The sequence below is a fragment of the Megalopta genalis genome, chromosome 2 (assembly GCF_051020955.1).
Source record: "Megalopta genalis isolate 19385.01 chromosome 2, iyMegGena1_principal, whole genome shotgun sequence".
Classification (NCBI taxonomy): domain Eukaryota; kingdom Metazoa; phylum Arthropoda; class Insecta; order Hymenoptera; family Halictidae; genus Megalopta; species Megalopta genalis.
Window position 1 is genome coordinate 10,021,268 of NC_135014.1, and position 23,224 is coordinate 10,044,491.

Genomic DNA, 23,224 nt, shown 5'->3' on the forward strand with positions numbered 1-23,224 from the left:
TCCGCGCGCGTATCGATCGCAAGCGGCCAGGAAAACTCGGTCTCCCGAGTCGTTCGAATCGACTTTTGTCGCGGTCGGATCCGTTCCGGTGTTCGCTTATCATTTTTCTCGAATAAATCTCTGATAATCAGCGGAGGCCGCGGAGGATTTATTGGACGTCTCGAGGCCAATTAAACACCGGCGCGCGGCTCTCGGCTTCTCGATCCGTGACGGTTATCGCGCGGCCAGTTCTCGATTATATACCGCTATAGGCCGATTGCTTCGGATCGAGTCGAGCACAAATCACCGGCTGCCTTCCTCGTCCTCTCCGACTTCCATTATTCGTCGAGACTCCGGTGCCAGCCTGTTCCGCCGTTCCGTGCCGTTCTCCTCGGTGAGAGGGAGAGACACTGCTATGATCTACGATCGTTCGAGAGATCATACTTCCTTCGACAGTCGCCGCATGTGCTCGCGAATCGCGGAGATTTTGAAAAATTTGATAGATATATTTTCGAAAATTCGAAGGAGATTTTAGAAAATTCGGAGGACATTTATAATATTCGGAGGAGATTTTACAATATTCAGAAAAGATTTTATAATATTCGGAGAAGATTTTAAAATTTTAAAGAGATTTTACAAACATCGGAAGAGATTTTATAAATATCGGAAGAGGTTTTACGAACATCGGACAAGATTTAAGAATGGCCGGTTCGTATCGATGTACCGGATGTCAGAGTACGTAGTTGGATAGGTCGGAGCGAAGTAAAATTCCAGCAGCAGAGTCCGTAGAGTGCAAGGGTGAATCGACCGAGAGAAGTTTTATGGGTTCCTCGCGGGTCACGCGATGCATGAACGAGACGCGGAGAGCTTGGAGCAACAGTTGGATCATTTCTGCGTGTTCGAAACGCGACTCGCGATTCAATTGTACACGCGCGATCCACGTGCTGTCCCTCGAGATAATCCAGGCGCGTTTTCTTGACCCTGGCTTGGCCGATTAGCGGCGACTGCGGAACAGCTGAGCAACGACTGAGCAAACGGCTGAGTAAACGACTGAGCAAACGACTGAGCAGACGACTGAGCAAATGACTGAGCAAATGACTGAGCAAATGACTGAGCAAATGACTGAGCAACGGCTGAGCAACAGTTGAGCAATAGCTAAGCAACGGCTGAGCAACAGTTGAGCAATAGCTAAGCAACGGCTGAGCAACAGTTGAGCAATAGCTAAGCAACGGCTATCAAAGGCTGAGCAACAATTGCGAAATGACTGAGCAACGGCTCAGCTACGGCTCAGCTACGGCTCAGCAACGGCTCGGAAAAGGTTGAGCAACGACTGCGAAACAAATAAGAAGAAACGACTGTGAATCGACGGAGCAACGACTGCAGAACGACCGAGAGGATCGCGAGGATAGAGATCTAGATCATCCGCCGCAGCGCCAGGGGAATCCGCTGGCAAAAGAAGGCAGGCGACGGGCAATTAACGGGATATGTGTTCGATTTTCTCGAGGTACGAGGTACGACACGCGTCCGCGGTCACCCCGATAAGGTAAGAGGGTACTCCTGACTCACCTCTGCGAGAATTTCCTCCTTGGTGACGTCTCCATTCTTGGGTGCTTCGTCGCGAGCCGGCTTATTCTTGTCCTTCTTGCTGAAGCTGATCGACCTGAAGGACCACTTTTTCTTCATCTATGAACGAGGAAACGGTATCGATAATGATCGGTAAGGAACTCTCTCGTTACGAGCGACTACTCGCGTCAGGTCTTATTCTCCTACACTTCTATAAAGGTCTCTCTTACGAGCACAGTAGGACACGGTTTAATCCTTTGTACTCGGATGTCGTCGGCAATGCGACGCTGTATACGTGGATAGAAGGAAAAACGCCGCGAGCAGGATTTACGTGTTTATCGAAAAGAACATCGTAGAAGGAGATTCTATAGACAGGAAAAAATTATGCAATTCGATACGCTGCTGATACGAAGCCTTAGATATCGAATTAAATCATTATATATTTTCTATTCTGTAATTTAAAAGACATGTTTGCCCGTTAAATTAATAAATAATAATATTTTTATTTTTATTGTACTCGAGTCGCGGCTATACGAAATCTTGTTTTTTGTAACAAAGGGTTGTCATCCGTATATATGAATAAGATTAATGAAATTAATAGCGATGAATAATGAATAATGATTAGTGATTGGTTCTTAAAGCGTTGCGGCGTTCTTCCTTGCAACCACAGATACATTCATCTCAAAGTAGCATTTCTTTTCAATTATTATTTTCTTTCACATATAAATGTACGAATATATATTAAAAATATATAATGAATATATTATGAATCTCGCTATCAATATTACAAAAATTAATATCAAAAACCTTCTACTTACTTATCTCAATAAAATTTCACAGCGCTACAATGGCTTCGATTTTAACCGAACTGTCTCTAATAGCAAGATCACGATTTTTACCTAAATTCGTCGGAGAAATCTTCCGACTGTCAAAGGATAAATTAGCGTTAAGTCACGTGCGGTCTAAATCGATGGATCTCCGCTGATTTTTCCGCACCGTGCGTCGACGTCTATGTCGTTATAAAAATGTTCATGCGTTCAAGACGGAATAATACGGGTGTTTCGTCTCTCTTACCTTGTCCTTCTTTTTGGGCTCCTTGCTGTCTGGAGAGGTTGCAGCGTTTGGACTGGCGGGGGTGGTAGCATCTGTGGGTGTCGTGGCCTCCGCCGATTCCGCGGGCGACTCTCCGGCAGACTCTTGCTTGGTCTCCTCGGCTTTTACCTCCTCTTGCTGAAACAAGCAGGCGACACCGTTTCAATTCCCATTCGAAGGACAATAATTATCGATGCAAGAAATAATAGCAAATTAATAAGAATGAATTAAAAATTCAAGAAAATATTCAGAGAGATTATTTATAGATTGGAGCTTCAGGGTGGCGGTCCTTTAAATTTCAACGTCCATAGGAATTCACGACATCCTTGGGAATTCCTAAAGACTTTGAGAGAACAGTGCTTGTTACTTTTATCCCGGATACCGTGGAACGATGCCTGTTTTACGATCTCAGGATCTTCAGGATCGTCCACTACGGTCCGAATACTCTGAGGAATCGCTACCCTACCCAGTCTCTGCGCGACCTTCGAATTGTCATAGCGATTTACAACCCCTCATGACCCTTGCATTACGGTACCCGATTGCAGTGACCTCGTGTCTCAACCATATAATTGTCTGTCCACTATACTGTCATATTATATCAAATAAATATTATTATTATTATTATATTATTATTATATTATTATTATTATTATGTCCACCATACTGTCACATTATATCAAATAAATATTATTATTATCATTACTACTATTATTAATGGCTTTAATAGGTACCGGTCATCGCGCTGCACCGTCATAGTATTTTCGGATGGTCGACAGATAGAAAAATTCGAGAGCTCCGTCGCGTCACGACGTAGAAGGGACGTCAAACCGTGAAACGCAATTGGGATTCCAGTCGACGACGTGTTTCCCTCGACTCGTTGGCCGTCGGTTCGCGTCGCGTTGCGTCGTAAACCGCGGATCGACGGTTGGGAAACTTCTTCTCCGAACGAGGCGTTTGTTTCTTTTTATTGTTCTTTTATTGTGCGAGACTACGCTCCGGCCGGCCTTCTCTCGGTTTCTGTTATTCAGCGAAATGAGCGTCCGCGAGCGTACGCGAAGCGCGACCGTCGTGGAAGCGGCGTTTTTAACCGGACAGTCGAGATAAAGAAAAAGAAATAAAGAAATAGAAAGAGAGAGCAGCAGGACAATTTTCCGGGTGAAAACGCTCGCGGCTCTCCTCCTCGCCCGCGGAAGAAGGGCCACCGTCTCGTTTCGCACGGCTCGAAAGAATCGCGAATTCGACGGGGAAAAATGGCCGGAGAGAACCGCTCGATGACGATGATAACACCGAGACGGGACATTATGCGAACGGGACACAACACCGATGACGAGCACGTACGAGAGGAAACCGCGAGGCTCTTGGATTACAGAGGACGAACAGTGGTTCTCCGAACGATTGTTACACGTCGTGCGAGTCGCCGCGACACACTCTACCCCTCCCCACTGCAAAAAAAGAGCATCGTCGTCTTCGTCGTCGTTAACAATCTGCGCCGAAACCTCTGTCGATCATCTTCCGTCGCATCCTCGCTAGACTGCGAATTACTGCGCAAAATCCGGCGTGTTTACGATCAAAATTAACGAATCGAATTACAGCGAGGAAAAAGAATTTAACGCTAGATTTTTACGGTGCTCTAAACGCAGCTGTTTTATATTAACCCTTTGCGGACGAGTGTCGGCAAATATAGCCGCCCAAGTCTTTTTACCGCTTTTTTTTTTATATTAATTTATTAACACTATGTCATTCGGTGGCACCACGCTGGCACCATGCAAGAACTATCTGTTGTATGCCGGTGGTACCACTTTGGTGCCATTTTAAAAATCTGACAACATTTGAACTATATTTCTTGGGTGTTAACCCTTTGCACTCGAAGCCATATAAACTGTAAATTTTAATTAACCTTCCCGACTTATGGTATTACCATTTGAATGACAAAGTGCATTTTATGCATATGAAATTGAGTCTTGCGACTCATACAACAGTCAGACTTTTAACAATACTTTATACGTAAGCTTTGTTATTATAAAAATTATCTTGGAACGTGGTGTAACAATTTTCGTGGTGTCTCGGTGTCACCACTCGAGTGCAAAGGGTTAAAAGGCAGCAAATTAACTATAGCATTGTGCTTATTTAACTAAGAATTAAGAATAAAAATTCTTGGATGATATATCTTAATTTTAGGAATTTGTATTACCGCCATCTTCGAAATTTTGTTTAAAATCTAAAATTTCCGAACTATTATGCCGGCGTCAAACAAAAGAATCATATCTAAGATCTGCGGACGGCGTAGTGTTAATTATTATAATATAAATTTATTAATTTAACCGTAGGTTCAGAACGAACTTCAGATTGACGAGTCGGTCTTTCTGCGTCACTACCAGAGAAACCAGCAACAAAGTTTTCCACATATTTATGATCTTATAATAATATAATTATATTTTATAACATTTTTATTTTATATCCAATACCTGTCGTCCACCAGCGACGTAATACCCGTCGAGCGGCTTCGTCCGCAAGGGGTTAATTTATAACGATAACAATAACACATTCAATCCGATTTTACTTCGCGTGTTTTCCGGAAAGTATGGAAATTTCGTAGGTCTCTGGCATCGCCGACGCGTCCTCCTCGATTGCCTGTTCAATACTGACTGACTGGTGTGTGCGTGTTTTCGGTCGGCCATTAGTCCTCGTCGAAGCACGTTCGGGTTTTTTTCGCACCCCGAGCTCGAGGCCCGCCCCGACCGTTTGACACCCGATACAGTCTGCCGTGTATTTACGTTAGAGCAACGACGCAACAAATGGAGAAACTAATGTAGATGTAATGTAAATGGTAATATTAACCCTTTGCAGTCGAAGCTATTTGAATTCGAACTCCAAAACATGATTTCTGATCTACGGTATTTTCTATTTTATATAATTTATCGCAATTTATGCGTATGAAATTGAGCCTATTGGCAAATACAACGCAATTTTAATAGTTTTTTTTTAAAGTATAAACGAGTCCGATGTTCTTGGAATGATTTTGAAAAATAGTATAGCAATTTCTAGTGACGCCTCAGAAACGCCGTTCGAGTGCAAAGGGTTAACAGTAATAATAATAACAGCAATAATAACAGTAATAATTATAATAATAATAATGACCGGTACAGTGTGGATTAATTCGATGGATCGCGTACTCGCTATTATTTCGTGTATTGCGCAACAAAGGGTCCATACCGTTAAAGAATTAGTGGTATATGTTATTAATTATTCATTATTATTATTGTTATTATTATCTCGATGCCCGACTTCGTAATTCTTTTCCTGTAAACTTTCTTCTCTATCGAACAGCTGTCTTTCTATGTTATCTACCAATGAGCGTTCCGCTCGAAGCAATACATTGAAATGACATAATAAGCGACACAGAAAAACAATAATTACATGGCACGGGACTAATAAAATGACCCCTCGGCAGCTGCGAACCTCGCAACATCAGGTGATCTCTCCGGGCAAATGCGATTCCATGCAGTTGGTCGAAGAATCGACGAGCCGGATCGCGCTCGAGATTCGCCGATTTTCCGGGGCCGCGTAATCGATAAAGAAGCATGGACGAATGGAACGGGGTTACAGCTGCGACACGCTGCTTTCTTTTTCGTCTGGACACGCGAGGGTGTCGAGTCGCCGAGAACGCGCATTATATTATGTAAATATCCGGTTATTTTCGTTCTGGCCGGCCGGCCAGACAAGACGTCCGCTCGTCCGTTCGTCTTGGATATCGCGGTATCGCGGCCGATACCGGCTAGAAAGAGAGAACGAGAGCGAGAGAACAAAAGAGAGAGAGAGACAGACAGACAGACAGAGAGAGAGAGAGAAAGGGAGAGACGGCGCAAGAGCGAGAGAGTCATGGCGAAACGAAGAGAACAGGATTGTTCGGACTCGCGACAGCTTCGGGGAACCGAGGCGGCTGTCCAGTCGGGTTACTTGTCCTTCTTAGTTTCGAATCAATCGGTTAGAGCAGCCGGACCCGTCTCCGGGTCACTCGTGACCCGTGGCAGAGAGCAACAGCTGCCGCGAACGCGGCTCAATCGCTGCGCCGTTTTTCGTGATGTTCGACGTCGATTCTCCATCTGCATCGCATCGTTGTTCATATATTATTTTTCTAATATATTCAACAACGTTCGTCGCATGATTTCCAAAGGATCTTTCTCCTTCGATCGTTGCAAAATTTTCGCAATAATTTTTCAACATTTTTCTGCACCGACCGCAGAACGCAGAAAGAACCGGCCATCGACCACAGAGACGACAGCTCGCGGAAGATCGATTTCAGCTTCGTTTTATCCGGCATCCTCGATTAACCCGTGATCGATAGGTCGCAGCTGTTCCCGCGATCCTCCTCCTCCTCCTAGCTTCGGTCTCTCGATCACGCTATGCAATAGCGCGCGGATTTTTCTATTTTATAGAACTCCAGAGGCTGCAGAAGAACCGGCGGCACTCGGCCGCGTAAATATTCATGGGAGCTGGTTTTCTCTGGCTCGCCAAACGAATAAAACCGAGCCCCCACCCCCCCGTACGATGATACAGCGTCGATCGACAATGATTTATCTCGAGTTTGATATGCGCCGGCAGACCCCGCTGCAAAAATCTCTCTCTGTTCGCCTATCGGACGATATCGGAATACCAAGAAATTCGCGGCTCTCGAGGACACGTTGCTCGAAGGACGAACTTACGAGCGTGCGAGCAAGCGAGATATCCTCGTTCGCAGGTGCAGCTGCGATTCCGCCGCGAATTCTCCAGGCTTGAATCAGCCGGACAGCTGCGAAGCGTGCTCGAATTCGGACCTGCGCGCAGTCGTTTTGACGAGCTATGATTTTCCATTCGCCTCGGTTGAATCCGTTTTCGGAATTAAATTATATTCATTCAATATATTACAATAAAAATGATTACCAAAAAGCTAGTTAAAAATTAGTGTCACTCATACACGTGACTCGCGCGGCGCTGGAAGTATTAACCCTTTGCACTCGAAGCCATTTTAACCCTTTGCACTCGAGCGGTGACTCCGAGGCACCGCTAACATTTGTTATATCGCGTTCTAAGATAATTTTCACATTAACAAATATTATTACATCACGTTCCAAGATAACCTTTATATTATCAAAGCTTAGATATAAAAAGAAATTGTCGAAAGTCTAACTGTCGTACGAGTTGCAAGACTATAAATTTCGCATGCATAAAATGCACTTTGTCGTATAAAATGAAGATACCGTAAGTCAGAAAAATTATTTTAGATTTGTAGTTAAAGTAGCTTCGAGAGTGTAAAGGGTTATATTATATATATATAATATAACCTCGACAGGAAAATTGCATCGATTTTCAAGCTTGATAAGAAAGGCTTGTCTGGAAAGATGACTGTCGTTCGGACATTCTCTAAGATTTTGCTATGAAAAAATTCGTACAGAATGCACAATGTGTGCACTTTCGAATCAGGTACTCGTTTAAGAAAAATGTGCAGCAGTTTTTTCAGGAAAAAATTCGAGACGCGACCAACATCGCGAATTTTCAAAGGCGTCGAAGTGAGACGATTGGCAATTGGACTTTCTTGGAGATTTTTCTGTGAAGAAATTCCTGCAGGTTACACAATATAGGTTACACTATGAAACGAGCTGTACTAGTTTAAGAAAAGGATTCGTCGATCTTTCCAGAAAAAAATTCCAAATGACACGTAAATTCGAAGTTCTGATCTCGAAGCGTTGGCATGCCGAAGAAGACAAGGCGCGTTTTCGCTGGATTTTCGAGCGAGGCAAAACCGTCGAAACGGGCCGGGAGTGCCGGGACAAGGACGCGGTTTCGTGCGGATAATCGCGGCGGAGCGTTCCGTGATCGATTCCGTTCCCGCGAGCGGATAGCCTTCGTTTCCTCCGCGTCCGAGACCGGCCAGCCTTTCGAGAACCGTGCCATTAACAGCATTTCTGCTCGCTTTCGTTTCGTCGAGAGATATCGCGCCAGAGAGAGAGAGAGAGAGAGAGAGAGAGAGAGAGAGAGAGAGAGAGAGAGAGAGAGAGAGAGAGAGAGAGCGTCTCGAAGCAAAATCGATCACAGGGCGGAAAGAGACTCTTCAGCTCGGGAAAGCTTCGGCGCTGGAATTCGGGCGGCAGCCAGCTTTAATTAGCGGAGGCAAACAGACGACTCGTGCCTCGTATTAATTAATAAACCGACTCGATCGCGTCCCTCCCATTCGTCGCGCGCGCGCGATGATTCACGCGGAAACAACTCGTCTTTTCTTTATCCGTCTCTCTCCCTCTCTCCATCGCTGCTCCTCGATAAAAAGAGAGACAGAGTGAAAGAGAAAGGGAGAGGGAGAGAGGGAGAGAAGAACACTTACGCCGCGGAGACGTGTTTAACACTTTGACCAGCGACGTAGGTCGTTCGCCTGCAGGATCCTTTGTCTACGCTTGGAAGCCGTTTTTATTGCGATCTAAAGACCCGACGACGGTCTCCTACGACGCGATAATGTTTGCAAAGAGAACGCTCGATTGTCCTACGTGATCAGGATTTCATTGTGCCGGAGCGGAGCAGTCGATTACTTCTCTGTAAATTAACTCGAAATTATCTTAATGACGCGTTCGATCGGTAAACAATACACGCGTTAGCAAACAATTGTGCTCGTTGTTTCTCGCAGCGATGAAAACGCGACTTACACCGGCGTCGTTCTAACTCAATCATTTGACTAATGTTCCTCGTTATTATCGCGGACAATTTCCATGCGACGATCGAAGGGTGCTCACGATCGAAAGTTGATGACGATCCAAGAGTGTCGAGGATCGAAGGGTGCTGAGGATCGAAGGGCGCTGAGGATCGAAGGGTGCTGAATCAAGGAATGTCCGAGGAGGCTTCGATTCTGCGACGAGCATCGGTGCCGATGAAAAGGACAGACTCTCTTTCTTTTTTCTGCCGAAGAGATACGGTTTATCGTCGAGGCGTTCGTTCACTCACGATTGTTGACAATAAGCTTGGACAGCAAAGTCCACGTGGCAGAAGGCTGCAGTGACATCTCATCGGAAACGCGGAAACCGCGCGTAGATCAACTCTTTTCGACTGTCAATCAGAGCGAATTTATTAACATAAAACGACAAAATCAACGTCGATCCGATCATTTTCCTACAAATTTAACCATTGTCCACAGGAAAAAGGGAACCGTCCGGACACTTTCGACCGATAGAAACCGCATTGTCCAAGAAAAAAATGAAGCGTCCGGACGGTTTTGAGCGGTCGCGTGTACATCTCCGTCTCGCGATTAGGCGAGCTCGAATGATCGCGTGTGCGCTGCAGGTCCGAAACAAGAGAACAAGAGAGCTGTCTATCGGCGGGTTCCTCCTCGGAATTCAGGTCACTCGGCTAGATGCATCTCCGCGATGGCCCGATTATTCGCAGGATCGCGCTCGTAAAAAGAAAAAGCTCGCGGAAAAGCCGTGGAAAAAAAGAAAACGGACGACGTTTACGACTTCGGGATAGCGTTTTAATTGAAGCAGGCCCGACCTCGCACGCGATGCACTCTCTCGAGCTCGCGCGCGCGTGCATCGGCATCGTTAAATCGCACGGTCAAGGCTACGAAGGTGAGGCCCCGCTCTCTCCATCTGCACCTGGCTAAATTCTCGATTATCCCGCGAGAACCCGCGAACGGATCCTCTGCAATTTTCCTGCGCCGAGAAATCAACCTGCTCGAAAGAGCTTCCTTAATTGTACGCTGTGGAGAACGATCGCTTTCCTGTGGCAACGAAAAATCATCCTTTGGGAAATAAGCGTTCTTTGGAAAATCGACCTTTTTCTTGACTTTTTTCTGCGGTTATAGCACAGGTAGAGGCGAGGTAAGAGGAAGTAATAAAGTGATATCAGCACAAGCACAAAGATAAGATTGCTGAAGTACTGACAAATCACCGAGGAAGTGCAATCGTGAAGGAAGGCTTTGAAAAGTCATCCATCGAAGTGCAATTTCGATGGAAGGCTTTGGAAAATCATCTATTGTGGTATAATCTCGAAAGAAGGCTTTGAAAAATCATCCATTGTGGTATAATCTCGAAAAAAGGCTTTGAAAAATCATCCTTCGAAGTGCAATCTCGAAGGAAGGCTTTGAAAAATCATCCTTCGAGGTGCAATCTCGAAGGAAGGCTTTGAAAAATCATCCTTCGAAGTGCAATCGCAAAAGAAAACTTTGAAAAATCATCTTTCGAAGTACAATCTCGAAAGAAGGTATTGAAAAATCACCCTTCCAGGTACAATCTCGAAAGAAGACTTTGAAAAACCATGCTTTGAAATGCAATCTCGAAGGAGGGCATTGAAAAATCATCCATCGAATTGCGATCGCGAAAGAAAGGCTTTGAAAGATAATCCTGAGAAGGACAATGTCGAAGCGAGCCGCTGAAAAATCGATTCTCCTTTGGTCGATGAATAGCAGAGAGCGCACATTCCTGATGATATTGGCGAAGGCATCGAGGGCAGGTGTTCGGTCGAGGAGCGAGAAGACCCGCAAGTGGCTTGCGCGCACCTGCTGCCTCGAGATTTTGCAAGATCGCAGACGCGGGATCTCTCTCTGCCTCTTTCTCTCTCTCTCTCTCTCTCTCTCTCTCTCTCTCTCTCTTCGATCTCTTCGATCCCCGGAGCCGGACAAATGAAATCGTCTGGGACAGTTAGGTATGAGGAAAGCGCAAGAACAGACGCGATTACAGTTAGCCGCCGCGGTAGAGCGACCGGCACACGCGTTCTCTTACCTGTGCAAACTCGCGGCGAACGGTACACTAGATTTTTCTCTACCGGAAAAAGAAAGCGCTGCCGAATCTTTCAGGTTCTACAGGGTGACTAAAAAATGTCTCACAATCCGGAAATGGTGGATTCCTTAGGTTATTTCAGGTAACTTTCTCCTTAGCGAAAATGCAATCCACGGCTTCGTTTACGAGTTATTAACGAAAAACGGTGACCAATGAAAGACGAGCGCGGCCGGCGCTCCGCCATCGCGGCCAATGCCGCGTCGCGCTGACTACCTAACGAAGCGGCAGTGCTCGCGTGGGCGGAGCGCCGGCCGTGCCTCTCATTGATCACTAAATTTCGTAAACGAAGCCGCGGTTTGCATTTTCGCTAAGAAGAAAGTTGCTTCAAATGACCCGAGGAACACTCCTCACCCGTTTCCGGGTTGCGAGACATTTTCGAGATACCCTGTACAGCCATTTCGTATTCTCCGAACAGTGGAAACTCTTTGCAATTTCCTGGTTCAATGAAACTTCGGACCGAATGGTTAAATAAAAAGAATTCTAACTATCGAATCGTTCAATCGATTCGATTTTAACAATGAAAATAATTCGAGCAGCGATTGCAGGAACCTCTAGATCCACGACGGAAAGATCGTCGACTCGATCGATCCGTTAAAAGCGGCTTAAAAGTCTCGCGTTCGCGGTTTCGGGGAAGATCTTAATCGCGTTGCCGGCAAAGTGGTACGACTCGCGTAATGCTCGCGTAAAAATACCTTTTTTCCAGGAAACAAAGTGCGCGCCGCCTTCGCCGCTCTAGAAACGCGAGCGGCGATCGATAGTCCGCGGGCGATAAGCGGTGTAGATCTTGCGGGCGGGTTCGCGATAGCTTGTCTCGATCGAAAGGAGACCCCGGCCACCGTGGAAAAAGTCTGCGCTCTTTCTTCGTTTCTCTGTTTCTCTTTCTGGTCGATTCCATGAAACGGAAACGAAAGGGAAGAGGACCTCCTCCTCCTCTCCGAGCACCGGTGATCCTTCTCTTGGTCTCTCCAGTCCGCTGTTTTCTCTCCCTCGCGTGCTACCGTGTCGGCGTATCTGGTGCATGACAGCTGCCGGGGTTGCTCAATCGAGGAAATATCAAGTTTCGTCTAGCTCGCAGCATTTCCACGATAATACGCTGACACGATTACGCGACTCGTCGAGAGCGACAGTTCGAACTTTCGATCCTCGAGACCGGCTGCTACCGTTCCAGACGCCACGCGAGAGGCTCGGCTGCCGTGATCTTTGATCGATAGAGATTTTCGGCCGGGAGATTTCGACGCTGGGATTACGTTAAATTGACGTATTTGTTTTATTTTATTTTTTGAAGTCAATTTTTGGTTGTTGCAATTTCTTATAGTCTAAATAAGAGAGATTTTGAACTTAAAGAGATCTCTAAACAGCAGAGATGATGAATCGAGAGAGAAATTTAAATCCAGAGAGAAATTGAACCGAAAGATATCTTCAACCAAGAGAATTTGAACCAGGAGAGATGGAGAACCAACAAAGACCTTAAAGAGAGAGTTTTTGATCCGAGAGAGATTTTGAATTTTAACCGATAGAGATCTTGAACCGAGAAAAGTTTTGAACCTAGAACAACTTTGAACCATGATGGTTCCAGATCATGATCTCCGGAACCATCCGCTTCTTCTCCCTCTCTCTCTCTCTCTCTCTCTCTCTCTCTCTCTCTCTCTCTCTGCCCCGTTCCTCTTCGCCAGTTCAATTTTTCTACCGGTTGAGTCGAGGCAGCTCGAACACGTAGCATATCTCCTAGGTCAGGCTCAGAATAGTACGCGCACGTGCACTATTGTGCAACGCTGGGAACAGGCCTCGTGCCTCTTCTGCACTCCTTGCACCATTATGCCAGTTCCACAGGCCAATGGAAAAATCGATATCTTGGAACTACATACTTGGGAATTACTACATAGTACCACGCCAAGCCCTCTCACTCTCTCTCTCTCTCTCTCTCTCTCCCTCTCTCTCTCTCTCCCTCTCTCTCTCTCACTCTCTCATTCTCTCTTATCTCCATTAAGGCATTAGTTGTTGGGAACACTAATATGTTACGTAAACGATCATGTCAATGTTTTAGCTTTGTGCTAGAAAAGCTGTGCTCGAGTTTAACGAACTGCATATTTCATTCAATGCTTCTCGTTCGTGCTTGCTGTAAATCGCGAGCGAATCTTTTGTTTGTGTGAACCGCATTTGTACGAAGTGCACTTTCATGAATTGTAATTTTTGTGTATTTATACGAATCGCATCTATGTAACTGCATTTATATGATTTTTGCATTCGTGTGAACTATGTGTGCATTAAATGCATTGTTATGAATCGCATTGTTATGAATTGCAATTTATATGAACAGCATTGTTACGAATTGCATTGTTATGAATTGCATTTATATGAACTGCGTCTATACGTGTGCTAAACAGAATCCGCTCAAATAAAAGTAAACTTCTACTAAAACTATAATTCTCTAAAACTATAATTTAGAATCGCTTATAATCGTCTTCATCAACTTTTTTTCTCCAAATATAGTGGCCATTATTTTATCCAAAAACCTTAACGGAAGCATGGAAAAAATTTCATTAATTTTCAGACACCAGCTAGTAAAACAACAATGCTATGAATTCAAATGGACCCACAACCCTTTAGCGTTAAATGAACGCAAAATCATAGCCGATGCAGCGAGAGAAGCTACTAGATGATGCAACTCTTTTCCCGCGAATTCGCATAGACGCATAAGTTCTCCGTTACAGCAATGTCTCCCTTACTGACGCTCAGATTGTCCACTAAAATGGACAATTTGGGGAGAGGAGACACGATTATTCGAGCCGTGCAGCTCATTTTTATAATCGTCGACAATACGTGACTATAAAAACAAACCGCAAAGCTCGAATAACAGCATCTCTTCTTCCCGAATTGTCCATTTCTGTGAACAATCCAAGCGTCGATTAGAGAGACATTACTGTAATTTGTAATTGACCGATAGAACGGTACAGACGGATACGAGGATGTCTTTGGTGTCTCACCTTCTCCTTTTCCGTGGCCTCGTCCTTATCCTTCTCCTTATCCTCGGCGACGTCCGTGTGCGGCGCTATGCCGTTGGTGGTGGGCTTCGTGTCGGTCTCCTCGATCCTCTCCAGCTTGCCGTCGCCAGGTGCTGCGGCGTCCCCGACACTCCCATCGGCCGGTATCCCCTCCTTCTTCGGCGTCGTCGTTATGTCCACGGACCTTCTGCTTTGTCTACCTCCCATCTTGCTCCGTTTGCCTCTCTATCCTTCCTCGGTCTCTCACCTGTCCCTCTCTCGTTCCCGCGCTTTCCGGATGCTGCGTCGATCAGGTGTGCTCGCGCGCCCAACAAAACTGACCTGCAATCACACCGTTCGCCGCCGATCAGACAGATTATCCCACCTATATGCGACTAGTCTACGGATTATCCATTTACGATAGCAATGGAATGAAGTACAAGTATACACGATCTGACTGGCATACGCGCAATGCAGGGTGACCCAAAAATGTCTCGCAATCCGGAAACGGGAGAGGAGTGTTCCTCGGGTCATTTGAAGCAACTTTCTCCCTAGCGAAAATGCAATCCACGGCTTCGTTTACGAGTTATCAAGGAAAAACAGTGGCCAATGAGGGGCGAGTGCGGCCGGCGCTCCGCCCACGCGGCCAATGCCGCGTCGCGCTGACTACCTGACGCAGCGGCAGAGCTCGCGAGGCGGAGCGCCGGCCGTGCCTCTCATTGATCACTGTTTTTCATTAATATTTCGTAAACCAAGCCGCGGATTGCATTTTCGCTAAGGAAAAAGTTGCTTCAAATCACCTCAGGAACCCCCATTTTCGAGACACCCTTTATATTAACCGCTTCGCAACCACGGACGTGCGATGGGATATCTCGCGTCATAATACCGCTTGTGCGGTGCCGCACCAACGGTATCGCGTCGCGAAATGACGCGTTCGAGAGAGCGAAACGATTAAAAGTCAAATCGAGTCAACTGTTTCATATATTACAATTACTTTTAGGATAAGTATAAAAGAGGCAGAAATAAATCTGAATGTACATATCAAAGAAATGTAAGCCAGAAATCATCGCGAAGCGATCGACTACTAGGATGGTCTCGCGGACACTTGTCGACCACCGATAAGATTGTAATATCGCAAACAACACTGGAAGTCGGCGTTGCAGTTTGCAGTTTGCACCTATAATGAATGACGTTTTCGTTGATTCGCACGCAGGTACGTTCTCGAGGTCGCGCAGTAAACGCCGGATCTAACTTCGAACTGGAACACACCGTCGTTTCCGACGCCGACTCTCTTGCCGTGACCGAAATGGGCGCATGGGGATCGATTCGAACGAACCGGCATCGTTCGCGTCGACACCGTGGAGACCGTTCGCAATCGGTGATAACAGGGAGCGATTTTTATGAAGCGTCATCGACTTCCGAGCGTTCGTTTCAACCGAATCAGCGACTTTCGTTTGCGAACGTCGCGAAATGGATATGTAGAAAATAGCGTTTCCTTTTAGTATAATTTATCGATTACTTCCACATTTATTTTCTCAAGTGTTGACAGTCGAAGTTGACCAGTTTTTAAGCAACATTTTCTCTTTCCAAGCAGTACAATATATTCTTGTAAAATTACGTTTTTCACATTATTATCCCAATACTCGAATAAAGAATCATTCGAGTAAATAGACGGAATAATCGACGACGAACAGCGAATAATCGTTGTTCGAATAAAATATTCCGCTAAGAAGAACCATTTGCATAACAATCCTAGATAAATATTGATGCGAAACGGAGGGAACAATGCCGAACTCTGGGAGAAACGATAAATAGAAGCAAGGTCCGTTTCGCGGTGCATCGTCAACAACGCGTTAAACGTCGGCTGGAACGGAGTTAGCATAATCTACGACTGTTTGGTCGCGCGTCAGAAATTTTCCTATACGGTCGCGTGCTCGTTCCGAGCGGAAGTCGCGGTTGCCCGTTGCTCGGAGTTGCGTCACACCAGGAGAGAAATCGGTCTTCGAAGAGAAGACAAACGGGCGGAGGACAAAAATCAGATAAAGGGAAGCCTTCACGGGGCATGGGCTTCTCCAATTATCGCCGAGAAAATGGTCCGCAAACCGTTTAGCGGACGTGAACCGATGGCTAACGGTTCCGAGGTCGGTCCCCGATGCTTCTCTCTCACGAACAGAGGAAGCGGGGTCCGTTGTTCGAGCGGCCTGCGAAAACCGGTGCCTAGGCGACCGCCTCGTATTCTCGAGAGTTTCCGCAATTTTCGAACGACAAAATTGACGGAGGTAGGGCAAACGTTGCGAAATCGAATGCAGAAAATTGCATAAGGACAGCTTCTCTATTCTCTGCGGGAAAAAATCGCAAACGCTGCGGTGAAGATGGATTCGTTCGGATTCGAAAATCCAAGGAGACTTTGACGCTTCGTATCTTCAATCATTCTTGCAATTTCTTGACAAAAAAAATTGTTGTATCAAGGACAAATATTGCGCGATCGAACGCAAAAATGGACACTGGGAGAGCCGCCTTTCGCTTCGCCGGAAAAAACACAAACGTTGCGGTTTAGGTGGTGGCAGGTCCTTCCTGATTTGCAAAAGGAAGTTGACAACGATACTATATATATATATCTTCTACAACGTTACGAATTTCGGGACGGAAAAATTGGAGGAAGGAGGTCGAACGTTGTGTAATCGAATGAAAAATACTGCATCGGGATAAATTTCTTCGTTTCCGCAGAAAAAAATAGCAAAGATCGCGGTGCAGGCGATGGCAGATTTTGTGATCCCGAAAAAGGGAAGTAAAACTCGATGCTACGCAACATTCAAAATTTCCATGATATTCCTATAAGAAAATTCTGTGATAGAGAACAAAGATTACGTAACAGAATGCAAAAGACTCGAAGAGAATATCTATTCCCGTTTCCGTGGAAGAAAATATCAAAGATCGCAACGCGGCCGGCAATTTCCGATCGCAACACGTTTGTTAATTAATCCGCGGCCAGGGGGTGCGACAGAGAAACCGCGGCTTCCGACAGCTAGCCCCCTCCTCCCCGGTTTCCCGAAAGAGAAGTTCGCGCTGCTCGGACCGTGTGTATCACTGTCGCCGAATAATAGCGTTCGTCTCTGTCAGCCTATTCACGGTGCATTGCACTTTCGCGTCGGCGGCGCGCAACAGCTTCGCAACGCCGCGCCGGCGTTAATGCGTTCGACGCGACGCGCGGCGGTCTGCGTGTCGCTTGTGTACCGGGTGTGCTCGTGTAACAGGGTGCTCGGTTCGAAGACCCCCGCCGCGAATCGATACCGGCGGAGATTCATTTGATTTGGTAAAGAGCCGTCAGACACGAGGGCCAGACAATTTCCCATTTTCCGCGGGAGGTTTCCGTCGACGAGCGGCCCGGACGACACCGGAACGTACTTTCCACTTCGGCGTCCATTATCCGTATCGGAACGGTACAATGGAAACGTCTCCGCCGTCGCCGCCATTATTCTTACGCGAGGTAATATAACGGGACGCGGCGGCGGTGCACTCGGAAACCACCCCGGTCCTGCCCGGCGCCCCCGCCACCCTTGCGAACCGAATTTCCCGAGCAAATTGGACCGCGGCCCGCACAAAGGATCGTCCGCGGAGGGCGCGCACGCCGCTCAAATTGTTCCGCTTCGTTTCCAACCCCACGAATTTCTCGAATTAAGACGAGCCATTATCGAGATCGTGGTCAATTTGCCCGGAACCCTGGACAGCCTTCGCGTCGCCGTTCATTATGGTCGTTAAATACAGATGCAGAAAATCAGAATCTCGCTGCCGCGTTTATGTTGCCGCGGAGAATTATCCTCCTCGATGCTTCGAGAGCACCGAATTTCATTTTAGAGAAATCTGATTACCCTTCGTCCTCGAAGATGGACACAAAACGAGGAAGGAACACAAAACGCCCTGAAATAATAATTCTACCGCAAAGAGACGAAAGCAGATAACACGACTAAAATTCTACCGAGCGAATTGAATCGTTTTGAAACGTTGAAAGTACTATAGTTCAGTGAACAACGTGTACCTGAATCGATATCTGCTAAAATATCCGATCAAAAATTATTTTATTATCATTATTTCTTCATTTTTCCTGTCACCCCAATTGCAATGCGAGCAAAAATGTGTCGACATGTATTTGTCCGTGATCAAAGCTCGCTGCGCTTGCAACCGCGTTCACATTTTTTGGGGGGCCATCGGAGAAAACTGTTTTCCCCTCGCAACGGGGGGAAAGGAAGCGTATAATTAGAGTACGGGCCGTATATTAGACAGCGGAAAGGGCCTCGGCAAATATTTTTGTTATTCCATATTCCCCGAGAGGGTGCGCGACGGGACGGTGCTACCGTAAAAAAAATAGATGCGTGTTCGACACGCCGCGCTAAGTGGCGAGGAGGGCCCGGACGCACGTGTCGAACCACCTCGCGAGGCTCGTGGGAAGCGTGGAAGCGCGTCAACCCGCGGAGAAAGTAGCCCTTTCCTGTCGTAACTCACTGGCACCTACGATTTATCTCGTGGTTCCTATATTTAGCCGATCGACGAGACGAACGCGAGCTTCTCCGGACGAAACGCTCTGCTCTCTCCGTTCCTTCGGGAGCCGCGGAACCACGCCCGCTCGGCTCAGGCCACGCCTACCGAGGCCGAAGCACTTCGGAATTCGATCTTTTTCGCTTCGATCTTGGTTTTAGGATTCATTCCGGAGATGTTATGACTGTGGAACAATAAAAGTGCGCTGCTTCGCAGGAGCGACAAGATCGCGTTTATTTAGGTTTGTCAACATTTCAATAGGAATGCATTATTATTTTATGTTAAAATCTGAATTAGAGATTCTAGATTATTAAAATTCTTTTTTAAGAATATATAAAAAAAAGAAAATATAAAAGAAAAGAACGCTGTACAATAGATTCGAATAAAAGCGTTTAACGAGTCTGAACAAATGCGATTCTGTCATTCATGAAAAATACTGTTATTCGTTAATAACTTGTTAATGGTGCCTCGGAGAAAATTTTTGTAAAGGAAAAAGTTGCTTCAAATGACCTAAGGACCCCTTCACTTTCGGATTGCGAGACATTTTTGGGACACTCTGTATTATATATACCGATTTTTCATTCTTTCAATCATACGATCGTTTCAAATCTCAGCCACTCGATTTTTTACACAAACGCGCAGAAATCCGCGGCCTAGTTATCGTTTCCTTTTTAATTGTTTCCTCCATCGTGCATCCAGCATTGCTCGACTGTCGCCAGTGACTCACGTATGATGCACGGTCGCCGTGTTTAACGACAGTTCCCAGCGATCAACGATTTTCTGGAAACTTCGAGTCGAATCGCGCTGATTCACGGAACGATCGGTTGCCCTGATTAGATAAGTGGCCGATCGGTGGCCGGCACGGGAACAATCAGCGATTAACCGGAACGGTGTATGTAGCTGTTGCGAAACGCGGCGCCGTAAAAGCGAGCGAACGAAACGCGAAAAGAACGCGGATTATCTGCGGCGAGAGTCGTCGAGCGTTCGCCGCTCGAGTATCGAAACTCGAAAGCTCGGTATCGATCTCGATCTCGGGGATCGCTCGCAGGCCGAACTTAATTATCTATTCGCATCGCAGTCGTAGAAACGAGACGCGCAGCCGGCGACAAACAGCCGGATCAGCCGGCCCGCAGCCACATTTCTTTCTGCAGATCCGCTCAATAGATTAATAAGCGCATTCAGGGGTCACTGCCGTCGAAGACTATTAAGGGCTTAACGACGGTGTCGCGGCGAGATCTCGCCTCGACGGCGGCCTATGGGAACCGAATTCGCAGAGAGACGCGAGGTCGCTCGAAATCTCTCGGTCGACGCGGAAACCATTCGCGCCTTTTAATCCGCTCGAAATCGTAGCTTCGTTCGCAACGGCTGTATCATTTGCAAGTCGTCGTTTCGCAATCGACACGGACAGTTTATAATTCCCCGTTCGGCGTCGGAATCGCGGAAACTCGTTTCGGCAACGATCGTACCGGAAAATCTGCGGATGAATCACGAGAATTCGAATAGAAAAATGGCCGATCGGTTCGTCGAAACGCAACGAGAGTTCGGCGTCGGGTTTACGATTGTTTAACGATGTCGAAACGACGTGGCCGCGAGCGATCGTTGTCGAAACGACCGAATTCTCGGAGGCCGATAACGCGGCTAACGCGATTTCCACGGCGACGGCGATTATCTGCGCGCGTGAGTCAGAAAATTCCGGCGACGATCGCGAGAGGCGGCCTTCTCTCTCTCTCTCGAGAGAGAGAGAGAGATTTTCGCAGGGTTCGAGCAGCTCGATATTTTCGAGGAGCGCGGAGAACCGGTCGGTTTTAGTGCTCGGCCGAGCTCCGGCGTGAAATCAAGGCCGTCCCGGCGCGATCGCTCGGCGTCTGAAACGCGCAGGAACGTCGACCACCGTGGCACTGGGTCAACACACGCGATCATGTGTGTGCGATAGCGTTGCACAAACATATACACACTTAGGTAGACACACACACACACACGCATGCTGCAGGCACACAGAGAGACGCGCGCGCGTAGACGAGGAACGCGTAGAAGAACACGTTCGCGCGAACTCCGTTCCGTCCCATTCGGTCATTAACGGCCGAGGTCCAAGGAAACGTATCTCTATGAAAGGGGGATAAAACTCTCTCGGTTCCCCCTTTTTTTACGGTGGTGTGAGAAAGAACGGTGTGTACCGCTCGATTCCCACGCGACAGGGCCGGCGGCGCACAATGTACACAGAGAATCAATCGTCCATTATTTTCACGGGGCCGGCATCGCGTCTAATTCGAGGCGACGGCATGAAAGAGAGCGGGGGCCAGGGCCTAGGCCAATAATTCGGCCGCGAGAAAAGGACATCTGCTTCCCACTGTTCTCCAAATTGAGAGTTACGAGCTGGGCCCGCATGCGGCCGCGCGTGCTGCCTCGAGAGCCGAGTGCCAGTCCCTGTCGGCCTCGGAAAAGCCCCCGACGAACGGGACACGCTGACAGGATCTGTTCATCGTCGAACGGTTTTCTACACCGTTCTCTTTTTTTTTAGGAACAATGTTCGCTGTTCAAAACGTTTTTATCAACGTTGTTCTACCGAAATGAAACTTGACGCTATGATACGGCGGCCGAAACACAGCTGCCTTATATTTGTTTATAAAAGCAACAATGAGACATTTATTTTGATTTTGTTCCAAACGTTATTGTAACATTTGCCGCGAGTAACATATAAGTTGAATAAATATCTCGTAAATGCATCTTTACGGTATGAACGATCGTAAATTAAAAAATCAGAAACCCGCCATTTTGACGGATTCCGTAGTACAGTAATGTCTCTCTAATTGACGCTCAGATTGTCCCCAAAAGTGGACAATTTGGGAAGAGGGCGATGCGATCATTCGAGTCTTGCGGTTTGTTTTTATAATTACGAATTGTCAACAACTATAAAAAAAACCAGCTACAAGGCTCGAATAATTGTATCTCCTCTTCCCAAATTATCCATTTTTGTGCACAATCTGAGCGTCAATTAGAGAGACATTATTGTAGTCGCGTTTGACGCGGAACGATCGAGCACCGAAGGCCGCTGCTAGATCGATAAGGGGTTGAATCGTCGATCGAAGCCTCTCAGCCAATGAAGTCTCAAATTAGAAGAGCAAGCGATTAGGATTTCGAGCCGAAAGCCGGTACATCGTGAGGGCCTCGGAGAGTTTTCCCGTCCGAGTCGTACGCGGAAGTTTGCTCGAGCTGATCCCGCGTTTGCCGTGGTTCTCTCGTTCCCCGTTCCCTATCTCCAACTGTTTACACGAGTCTTTAGACGGGCAAGGTCCGTTCCCCTGTTTACACGGGCCTTCGAAGGGTGCACGCGTGCTGCTCAGAATAGATCTTGCGCTACGAATATGCCAACAGGCTCCGGGCCCCTCGGCCTTTCGAACTTCGCCCCCCGCTTTTTTCTCCCTCGATTGACCACCTCGAGCTCTTCCCGAATTTTCCGCTCGCGTTTCCATTCGTTCCCGAGGACGGAGGCTCGATTTACCTAATAATCTAATTGCTAGCCTAATTATTCCACTTTTTTCGGTTAATTCGTCTATCGTATTTCTTTTTCAGGACGGAACGGAATAGAATAGAATGGAATGGAATGGAACGGAACGGAACGGGACGGTTCTTTTCTTGGTCGTCGTAAACGAGAGAAAGGCAGATGTGGGCAAGTTAACGACCCGTTATCGCGTGGATGCCGCGTACCCGTCGCTGCTGAAACTGGTTGCCGCCGATATTGCGGCGAACGAGGGGAAAACGAGGAGGGAAGCGATGCGCGGCGAATCGCGAAACCTCGGCGAAACGCACGTTGACCAATATGCCAACGCAGGTGCACACGAGAGGAGAGCCTGCCGAGGGAAGACCGGGGCCTCTCTCAGCGAGCTCGCAGACTCTTCATCTCCCCTCCCACGAGCCGGAGAAACTCGAATTCGCTGTTAGCGAAGACGCAGCTGCCTTGCTTATTCGTTCCTGATACCGAGCGAACCTCGATCCTCGCAGGAGACGATCTTGATCAACATTTATAGAGGGTGTCCCGAAAATGTCTTGCAATCCGGAAATGGGAGGTTTCTGAGGTCATTCGGAGCAACTTTTTCCTTTTCGAAAATTTTCTCCGTGGCTTCGTTTACGAGTTATTAACGAAAAACACTGACCAATCAGAGGCGAGCTCGGCCGACGCGCGGCGGCCCAGCCAACCAGTGCACGGAGCCCAGTTCCGCTCATTGGGGAATGCATTTTCGCTAAGGAACCCCCTACTTTCGGATTGGGAGACATTTACGGGAC

General features: G+C 47.1%; 1 protein-coding gene across 1 annotated transcript in view; it reads right to left on the reverse strand.

Annotated features, from left to right (window-relative positions):
• LOC117226563 (uncharacterized) overlaps nucleotides 1-23,224 on the reverse strand; it is a 59,231-nt gene that overhangs the window by 33,348 nt on the left and 2,659 nt on the right. The window contains exons 2-4 of the mRNA XM_033481026.2: nucleotides 14,414-14,752; nucleotides 2,617-2,772; nucleotides 1,546-1,662 (exon numbers count right to left, since the gene is read on the reverse strand). Coding sequence (XP_033336917.2) covers nucleotides 1,546-1,662; nucleotides 2,617-2,772; nucleotides 14,414-14,638 — 498 coding nt within the window. The 5' untranslated portion in view covers nucleotides 14,639-14,752. The remainder of the gene's footprint in view (nucleotides 1-1,545; nucleotides 1,663-2,616; nucleotides 2,773-14,413; nucleotides 14,753-23,224) is intronic.